Here is a 10,765-nt window from a genome sequence, read left to right on the forward strand (position 1 = left end):
CTAGTTCCAAGATTTTGAATCATCTTTACTATCATTATTCTGAATTCTTTTTCAGGTAGACTGCCTATTTCCTCTTCATTTTAGGTCAGGTGGGTTTTTATCTTGCTCCTTCATCTGCTGTGTGTTTTTCTGTCTTCTCATTTTGCTTATCTTACTGTGTCTGGGGTCTCCTTTTCGCATGCTGCAGGTTCGTAGTTCCCATTGTTTTTGGTGTCTGTCCCCAGTGGCTAAAGTTGGTTCAGTGGGTTGTATAGGCTTCCTGGTGGAGGGGACTAGTAGTGCCTCTGTTCTGGTGGATGAGGCTGGATCTTGTTTTTCTGGTGGGAAGGTCCACGTCTGGTGGTGTGTTTTGGGGTGTCTGTGGCCTTATTATGATTTTAGGCATCCTTTCTGCTAATGGGTGGGGTTGTGTTCCTGTCTTGCTAGTTGTTTGTCATAGGGTGTCCAGCACTGTAGCTTGCTGGTCGTTGAGTGAAGCTGGGTGTTGGTGTTGAGATGGAGATCTCTGGGAGATTTTCGCCGTTTGATATTACGTGGAGCTGGGATGTCTCTTCTGGACCAGTGTCCTGAAGTTGGCTCTCCCACCTCAGAGGCACAGCACTGACTCCTGGTTGCAGCACCAACAGCCTTTCATCCACATGGCTCAGAATAAAAGGGAGAAAAAGAAGAAAGAAAGGAAGGAAGGAAGGAAGGAAGGAAGGGAGAAAGAAAGAAAGAAGACAAAATAAAATAAAGTTATTAAAATAAAAATAATTATGAAGAAAAAAAAATTTTTAAGTAAAAAAAAAAAAAAAAAAATGGACGGACAGGACCCTAGGACAAATGGTGAAAGCAAAGCTATACAGATGAACTCTCACACAGAAGCATACACATACACACTCACAAAACGATGAAAGGGGAGAAAATAATATATCTTGCTCCCAAAGTCCACCTCCTCAATTTGGGATGATTCATTGTCTATTCAGGTATTCCACAGATGCAGGGCACATCAAGTTGACTGTGGAGCTTTAATCCGTTGCTTCTGAGGCTGCTGGGATAGATTTCCCTTTCTCTTCTTTGTTCACACAGCTCCCAGGGTTCAGCTTTGGATTTGGCCCCGCCTCTGCTCTTCGCTCAGACAGGATGGGGTTAAAGGCACAGCTGATGTGGGGGCTCTGGCTCACTCAGGCCGGGGGGAGGGAGGGGCACAGATGCGGGGCGAGCCCGCGGCAGCAGAGGCCGGCGTGACGCTGCACCAGCCTGAGGCGTGCCGTGTGTTCTCCCGGGTAAGTTGTCCCTGGATCCCGGGACCCTGGCGGTGGCGGGCTGCACAGGCTCCCGGGAGGGGACGTGTGGAGAGTGACCTGTGCTCGCACACAGGCTTCTTGGTGGCGGCAGCAGCGGCCTTAGCGTCTCATGCCTGTCTCTGGGGTCCGTGCTGATAGCCACGGCTCGCGCCTGTCCCTGAAGCTTCTTTAGGCGGCGCACTTAATCCCCTCTCCTCGCACACAAGGAAACAAAGGGGCAAGAAAAAGTCTCTTGCCTCTTGGGCAGCTCCAGACTTTTCCCGGACTCCCTCCCGGCCGTGGCGCACTAGCCCCTTCAGGCTGTGTTCACACCGCCAACCCCAGTCCTCTCCCTGAGGTCTGACCTCCACAGCCCGAGCCTCAGCTCCCGGCCCCCGCCCGCCCAGGCGGGGGAGCAGACGAGCCTCTCGGGCTGGTGAGTGCCGGTCGGCACCGATCCTCTGTGCGGGAATCTCTCCGCTTTGCCCTCCGCACCCTGTGGCTGCGCTCTCCTCTGCGACTCCGAAGCTTCCCGCCTCCGCCACCCGCAGTGTCCGCCCGCGAAGGGGCTTCTAGTGTGTGGAAACCTTTCCTCCTTCACAGCTCCCTCTCACTGGTGCAGGGCCCGTCCCTATTCTTTTGTCTCTGTTTATTCTTTTTTCTTTTGCCCTACACAGGTACGTGGGGAGTTTTTTGCCTTTTGGGAGGTCTGAGGTCTTCTGCCAGCGTTCAGTGGGTGTTCTATAGGAGCAGTTCCACGTGTAGATGTATTTCTGATGTATCTGTGGGGAGGAAGGTGATCTCCACCTCTTACTCTTCCACCATCTTCCCAGCTCTCGTCTCAGCTGATTTTAAATAAGAATTGCCCCAGGCCACCTGCTCTTCCCTGTCTAAACTCCACTCTTCTTTAAAATTTTAGAATCCACTCTTACAGTGTTAAGTCACCATTTTGTTGGTGTGAATTCCTATTCTAACTTTGACCTCCCTTTGCACCCACACCCAGACCCCTGTCCAGCCGCAGGTTAGATGGCACCGCTCTCTGAGGCCTCTCACAGGCACTCCACTAACGTCCCAGCTGAACTCAATCATCTTCCCCGAATCTGTCCTTCCTCACCTCATTAACGGCACCATCATTTAGTCACCCAAACCGGAAACAGAAAAATTTCCTAGGATCCTTTTCTCTCACCCTTGATTGTCTTGCCCATTTTCACTTGTAGGTCTTCACCTTTTCTCCCCTGAATTTTACAACAGCCTTCTCACTATTCTCTCAATTCTGTCCTATTCTTTCCATCCACTTTTTTTCTGATATAGATCCACCTACTGGTGTTCTATGTAAACTCTGAGTGTGACCCCATCGCCCAGCCTCCTCTCTGCAGCCTTAACCTCTCCAGTCCCCTGCTCCTTCCGTTCCTTGCACAGAAGCTGTAGTAAACACATGAGCTCAGGTCATTCTCTGAAAGCTCTACTTGCTTTTGGCTTTCCACAGTGATGGTTTAAAATAGTGGCTCCAACCTGGGAGCCTTGGACTTATGAAGCATCACAACATTATCAGAGGACACGAGAAAAAGCCCGTTAGAAGTGCTCGGGGCCTGAAGATAGAATCTCCATGATCCTCTGTGGAAGGGTTTTCCCCACCTCCCCAACCCCCATTACAGAGGTTGAGTTCTTCAGACTGTTCCGTTTCCTCCAACTAGGCCTTTGCAGAATCACTGCCAAGCCTTCCATCTTAGTCTAACACCCTCCTTGGGAATACACCTGATGCACTCACTCACCAACTGGCCTTTTACTTCCTTTCAGACCTAAATCAGCACTGCAGGCCATCATATCTATATCCTAACTACATGTTATTCTGATCCCATTTGGAATGGGGAAGTCTTAATCCTCATATCAGTTTTGGGGGGTGATTTGTTTATATCTAATGTCAGATTGATTTATTATAGTATTAGTGTAAGTCTGATTTCACCAGAGAAAAAGGAATCAATAAAAGTATGACAAGAGGAAACAAAATAAAACAAGGAAACAAAATCTTGAGAAATAATTTGCAAAGCTTAAATGTCTGTTAATAGTCTATAGCATTGAAACGTATTTCCCCAAACAGGATTACAATGAAGGAGGAAATTAGGAGAAATGATATCAGTGTGAAAGAAGAAAAATGCTGTTTGAGATTCTAAACTTACTAAATCAGAATCACTAGGATCTCATAATCCAGGAATTTGTATTAAAAGCTCTCCTGTTACTTCTCATTATCAGCCCATTTGCAGAACCACTGTTCTAGTTAATTGAGGATATGACTGAGGGCACTTTCTTAAACAAAAGCATTAGGACAGGGACTTCCCTGGTGGTCCAGTGGTTAAGACTCTGAGCTCCCAATACAGGGGGCCTGGGTTCGATCTCTGGTTGGGGAACTAGATCCCACATGCCACAACTAAAGATCCCGCATGCTGCAACAAAGAGCCTGCCTGCAACAACTAAAGATCCCACATGCTGTAACTAAGACCCGGCACAGCCAGATAAATATTTTTTTTAAAAAAGCATTAAGACAATAATTTATATAAAGCACATAATTTCAGCTTACCATTCTGCTATCTCATTTCTACTGTGATTTATTTTTTTCGTAAAAAGAGCCCAATAAGTTGAGATTGGTTGTTTTAAATGAATGAATATCATCAACTTTGATAACCCTGAAAGGGTTTCTATGGTAACACAGAACAAAGATAATAACCACCAAGATCTAAATAATCAAGGTTGCTTAGTGATCTTAGGCTGGCTTAGTTTTATTGGTTTTAAATGCAGTAAAAAGCAAACAGTTCCAAGGAGCCAGACACTATTACTACCAGAGTATGTGACTAATTATGTGCTCCCCCAAACCCCAAACAAAAATAGACTGGAATATACTGTTTACTCATGAAAGCAATTAAAATACATAAATACAATTTTCACCAAGTCCACCATTCTCAGCATGTAGTTATTTATCTAATTCAAATCATGCAGCCAGGTGTTAGAATTAACGTCTCTGAGCTAAATACAAATATGGAAAGTCATTTTGGGGTTTGATCCTCATTCATTTTCAACCAAATATCCAAATTCATTTCGAATTCACACAAGAACTGCAACAGCTTCACCTAAATCAGTTTTCTACAAGTTAAACATCCCTCCTATACTCAGATGTGATTGTGGAACTACTTTGATCTTTATTCCCAAATTTATTGCTCTGTGTAATCCATGACAAAATATAATGTGATTTACTATATCTCTATATGACAGCCCAGCAGCTGACAGAACTTAATAATTTAGCATAAGAAAAAAACCTTCTGGCACCAAAATATACAGATCGTAACGGGGACTCTTTAGTATCAGTTTACAATGAAGCCTATACAAGCCGATCATAAGAACTTCAAAACAATTCTTTTTTTCTCATGCATTTAATGAAGGAGATTTTTATTCCTTAAACGTGCTTTGTAGCTGCAAGCAAAAAATTTTGGAACATTTTGCTTTTGTTCTCATTAAAACAATGCAGGACTAGTCGCATACTACTGTTCTTTTCTCAAAGAAAAGGACTAAATTTCTCCATTTAATTTGAAATAAATGAATAAACACAAACATGGGAATCTTAGGAGACTCTAAAAAAAAAGGAAATTTATGTTTGGTTATGATATAGAAAAAGGATAGGTTAGATAGTTAGGCACTACTTATAATGAAATCAAGACCTGTCTTTGGAATTGCTAGAACTGAAGTTTCCCTGAAATTCCCTCTCTCTGAACACGCGTCTGCATTCAGGGCAGGAAACGTCAGACCAGATGGTGCTGAGGTCTCCTGTGAGACCACTTCTCAGGGGGTCATGGTGGCTCTGGTGCTGGGTGGCGACGGGCCTGAGGGTCTCACGCTCATGACCGAGGTGGCAGAGCGGGGCTGCCCCCAGCTCCCTCGTCCGGAAGCCCTGCAGAGGACGAAGCCTCGGCCACGTAGTCTCTGGAGCCTCACTGGTTTCCTAGCACTGAGATTCTCAACAGAATCCCCCCAGACCCCTGACCCTTGGATCTTTAGCTATTTGTCAGCCTATGATCCAGTCGGTGAGAAGTCACCTCCTGTCGCCTCTCCAGGATATTTGGTTATAAAAGACAAATTATATATTCATCACTTCAATTCAAAAATTTGACACAACGTCTTCCTACAGGTATTTGAATGAAAGATTCTCACCTAGGTGAGTATATCGCTGGGACTTCCAAGACACCATCCATGCGCTGCATCTATCTTCCTGAATCCACCATGGGCCACAATCTGATCCCCTGCTTTGCAGGTCCACACACTCAGTGTTGCCAGTGCCCCTGGGTGGGTTATTTGACTCGTACAGACTGAAGCCATAGCAGATCCAGGTTCTAGAGGGTGTTTTCTGTTATCCTGTCTTCTATCCTTTCTTAAATCTCCTTTAGATTTGCACATAACCTTGCTCACATTCTAAACCAGCTTCTTGACATGCTTCATACCTATCATGTGTCAGAAACACTCATCTCTAGTACTGTAATCTCAGAACAGAACTTGGAAAAATTCGAAGAATTTTTACTGTCTCTTGTTTGGAAAGGTTATAGCTAACTGCTTCAGAATGCAAAGCTACTAAAATCCTTGAAGTGCTTTTCTGATGAACTGTATGACTGCTTTTCAATTCATCCCAAATAAAAGAACAAATAAAACTCTATATGCAAATGTACCACAAGCCAGGCTTTGTTCCGGAGTGCTCTGGTGGACTCTCAATCTTTTAAAATGGTCACAAGCCTTCTGAATATTTAAATACAAAAAAACCGAAAGACATGAACTAAATAATTTACTAGCCAAACAGGCAGAAACTAAATTTTAAAATTGTCTTGACTGGTCAAAGGTATAATACAAATGTTTCAACCCAAAATATACTCAAAAGCTGCTCCCCTCCATTTGGTTTACAAAGTTCAAATATAAAAATGTAGTATTTAATTCTCCAGTGTTGTTTCCCTTTTATTTTGAGGTGAAATAATGAGAATGTTTTCTATGCACAATCTCCTAAAGTGTTATGTTTTCCCCCACATTTGAAGTAAAATCTGTGGCCGCCAACAGAAGATCCTTAGGAATATCTACCAGTAAGAAACCCTACATCCTTCACAGCTTAGACGAAAGGCTCCTGATGCTCTCCCAATACACTCATCTCTCCGCTTCACCCAGACATACCGCATTATTGGTTCGATCCACTCTCTTGTTTTTGTCTCCTACTCAACTCTGCTTCAGAGCCAAAAATTCAGGGTTTTCGCCAAATCAAGGAGTCTCAGGCCAAGGAATTTGGATGTTACTCTGGATGCAGTGGGTGCATTAGAGGTTTGTGAGCTGGGAGCGAGATGAGCTATCGCAGGGAAGACGCGTCCCCCAGGGCTAAGGAGAAGGAACCACAAGAGCAGAGCAGAAAACGGTGGCGACAGTCGGAGAATTGTTGCTTTTGTTTCAAGTCCTAACACAGCTACAATAATTGAGGAGACAAATGAAGTGAAATGAAGTGAAATCCCAGCCTTGTGCCTCTTTCTCAGGGAGAAAGTTACATTAGGGGAAATCGGAAAATTAAACCAAAGGAAACAACAGCATTTTGAACTCTTTACATGTTATCTACCTTTCTACCATCTATCTTACAGAAACACGTGGGCACCCAAATGCTGACACGCTCACAAATGGATTTTCCTATAGTAATTCTTCGTTTAAAGATGTTTAATTTTCGTATATTTTTCAGAGTGCAACTGGGATAAATGGAAGATGTATTGAGAGCTCTAACTATGGGTGAATCATAAATAATCCCTTAGAAACTGAGGATAAGAACCTTGTCTTTGTGTGGATGTGAAGTCATCTCTCATAGCTGTTCCCACCTCTCGATACACTCTTCCCAGTATTACTGATGGCCTTCGCTTCCATAACCCATTTTCTTTTTTTTAATTAAGATATAATTAATTTACCATCTTATTCGCCCTTTTCAAGTGTACAGTCCAGCAATTTTTAGCATATTCACAAAGCTGTGCAATTATCGTATTTGTCTAATTCCAGAGTATTTTCATCACCTGAAGGAGACCCTGTACCATTAGCTGTCATTCTCCATCCCTGCCTCCCCTCAGGCCCAGGAAACCCCTAATCTACTTTCGGTCTCGATGAATTTGTCTATTCTGAATGTTTCATATACATGGAATAATATAATATGTGGCTTTTTGTGTCTGGCTCTTTTCACTTGCACAATATTTTCAAGGTTTATCCTTGTTGTAGCATGTATCAGGGATACATGCTACAACAACATGACTGAATAACAACATCCCACTGGATGGATATACCACATTTTGTCTACTGAATTATGACTGAATAACATCCCACTGGATGGATATACCACATTTTGTCTACTTATCATCATTAGATGGGAATTGGGTTGTTTCTACTTTTCGAATACTGTAAATAATGCCGCTATGAACATTTGTGTACGAGTTTTTGCATGAACATGTTTTGAATTCTCTTGGGAAACACTCGAGAGTGGAATTGAGGAGCCCTATAGTAATTCTATATTTAACTTTCTGAGAAACTGCCAAATGGTTTACCAAAGTGGCTGCACCTTATGTTCTAATTTGCCCACATCTCTGACACTTCTCGTCTGTCTTCTTGATTACAGCCATTCTAGTGGGTGTGAAGTAGTATTGCATTGGGATTTTGATTTGCATTTCTGTAATGACAAATGATGCTGAGAATCCTTTCATGTGCTTATTGGCCATTTGTATATCTACTTTGGAGAAATGTCTATTCAAATCGTTTGCTCATTTTAAAATTGGATTATCTGTCTTTTTATTGTTAAGTTATGAGAGTTCTTCATATGGGTTTCTAGACCCTTAACAGATAGATGATTTGCCAATATTTTCTCCCATTCTGTGGGTTATCTTTTACTTTTGATAGAGTCCAATTTGTCTATGTCCTCTTTTGTTGCTTCTGCTTTTGTTGTCATACCTAAGAAACCATTGCCTAATCCAAGGTCCCCCAAATTTACTGGTATATTTTCTTTCAAGAGGTTTTATAACTTTAACTCTTACATTTAGGCCTAGCAGGGCTGCTATGAACAAATCTCTTAGTCTTCATTTATCCATGAATCTTTTATTTCTCCTTCATTTTTTTTTTTTTTTTTTTTTTTTGTGGTATGCGGGCCTCCCTCTGTTGTGGCCTCTCCCGTTGCGGAGCACAGGCTCCGGACGCGCAGGCTCACAGCCGCTCCGCGACACGTGGGATCTTCCCGGACCGGGGCACGAACCCGTGTCCCCTGCATCGGCAGGCGGACGCACAACCACTGCGCCACCAGGGAAGCCCTTCTCCTTCATTTTTGAAGAATAATTTTACCGGATGTAGAATTCTTGGTCAATAGTCTTTTTCTTTCAGGACTTTGAATATTTCATTCCACTGCCTTCTGACCTTCATGGTTTCTGATCAGAAAACAGCTGTTAATATTTCCATTAGTTCTTTAGATATAGCTCTTTAGTTCTTCAAGCATATCTAAAAGAGCTGATTTAAAGACTTTGTCTAGTAAGTTCAACATGGGCTTCCTCAGGAACAGTTTCTACTGGTTTTGTTTTTACCTGCCCGTAGGCCATGCTTTCTTGCTTCTTTGCATGTCTCATAATTCTTTTGCTAAAAACTGGACATTTTGAATACCATAATGTGGCAATTATGGAAATCAGATTCTCTCCTTTCTCCAGGGTTTGTTGTTGTTGCTAGGGTTGTTTTGTTTGTTTTTCAGTGACTCCTCTGAACTAATGCTATAAAGTATGTACCCTCTGTCACACGCGGTCACGGAAGTCTCTGCTTGGTTAGTGGTCTGCTAATGACCGGGCAGAGGTTTCCTTAAATGCCTAGGACCAACAGGTCTTCCAGATTTCAGCAAGGGCTCTGTGTGCGTGTGAGTGCGCAACTTCCACACTCGAGTGGCAGATTACAATCCTGCCTTCTCTTCCCGCTCGTGCAGAGGCTCAAGGTCAGCCAGAGGTGAGAACTGGAACCTCCTCAGATCTCTCCTGAGCATGCACACAGCCGTACGCATGTACACGGCACGCTAGATTCCAAGGAATGTACTGGAGGTCACCAAAGCCCCCATGGACAGCTCGGTCCCCGCTTACACCTTAAACTTTTGAGTTAGCCTACTGTTTGCTCCGACTGTCACACACCACCTCAGGCAGCTGGGACCCTAAACAACGATCTCTAGCTGTTTTTGAAAAATGCTCCTCCGGTAAAAGGGTTCTCACACTGAGTGAGCTCCGAGTCAGGACAGATAAAGACAGCCTTGTGGGTGGGGTCTTCCTGGGACCCGTCAGACAAGTGGGTCAAAGAGTAATCAAATAGTAGTTTTCAGGAAAAGGGGCTTTGAAGGAGCTGCCCTGTTCTGCCGCCTCTGGTGGCTTCTAGGCTGCTGATTTTCTCCTTGATTGCTGGCTGCTGGTTTTCAACTCTAATGCAGAGCTGGGAAGAAAGTATGGAAATTGGGAAAGTTGAAAAGTCACAAAGCTGGCTGCTCCTACCAAGATCCAGATTTTATTTTTGTTTTGTTTTTGAATGAATGCTCCTTGGATTGCTGTAAGCTTTTGGTTAATTTCCATAGTTCTGAAAAGGTTATGATTATTTTTGCCTGTTTTCTCATTGCTTTTATGGAGGACAATTTTTGGAGGTTCTTATTTTGCCATTTTCCCTGGCATTCTCCCCAGCACGCTCATTAAGTGTCGTTTTCCACAGGGTTATATCCTTTCCTGTTTTCTCTTCTTAGTCCACAAACTTTCCTTGGGAAATATTATCTCTGTCTAGGCTTTCAAATTCTACCCAAAAGTCACTGACTCTCAAATCTACATCTTCTACACTAACATTCTCCCTTGGAAGATTTACTGATGACCAATGGCCATTTCTGTGTGGGTATTTTACAGGTGTCTCCAGCCCAACACGTCTGAAACCACTCATCCACTTGGTTCCCATACTAGGAAACTGAGAGGCATCCTAGATTATTCTCTTTTTAAAAAAATTTCAAGTCTTCACTAAAACGCCTCCTCTGTCAAATATTCCAACATCTCACCTCCCACAAAGTGAGTCATTCTCTTATCTTAATACACTTCTCCCCTTGGGTAACATTTGTTTACATAATGACCCTCTCCCTAGACCATCAGCATCGTGAGCAAGAACTGACTCATGTTCTCATCCCCAGGACTCATCACAGCACCCAGCGTATTAGAGTCAGTCATATGTTTTATCCGTGTAGCAAACTATTTTCCAAAGATGGCCACACCAATATATACACGTTCCCACATGTTCTTCTCACAACATAGTGTCAATGTTCCTCCATCAAGAGATGGGGTCTCTGGGGGGCTTCCCTGGTGGCGCAGTGGTTGCGCGTCCGCCTGCCGATGCAGGGGAACCGGGTTCGCGCCCCGGTCTGGGAGGATCCCACGTGCCGCGGAGCGGCTGGGCCCGTGAGCCGCGGCCGCTGCGCG

General features: G+C 43.7%; 1 protein-coding gene across 15 annotated transcripts in view; it reads right to left on the reverse strand.

Annotated features, from left to right (window-relative positions):
* Positions 1–10,765, reverse strand: part of CEP112 (centrosomal protein 112) — a 415,833-nt gene that overhangs the window by 126,975 nt on the left and 278,093 nt on the right. The window contains exon 22 of one of the 15 annotated variants that reach the window (XM_055090384.1): positions 65–642. The exons of the other annotated variants lie outside the window; for them this stretch is intronic. Coding sequence (XP_054946359.1) covers positions 631–642 — 12 coding nt within the window. The 3' untranslated portion in view covers positions 65–630. Of the gene's footprint in view, positions 1–64; positions 643–10,765 lie in introns of those variants that run through there. 15 annotated transcript variants of the gene reach the window in all.

The sequence above is a fragment of the Physeter macrocephalus genome, chromosome 14 (genome assembly GCF_002837175.3).
Source record: "Physeter macrocephalus isolate SW-GA chromosome 14, ASM283717v5, whole genome shotgun sequence".
Lineage (NCBI taxonomy): Eukaryota > Metazoa > Chordata > Mammalia > Artiodactyla > Physeteridae > Physeter > Physeter macrocephalus.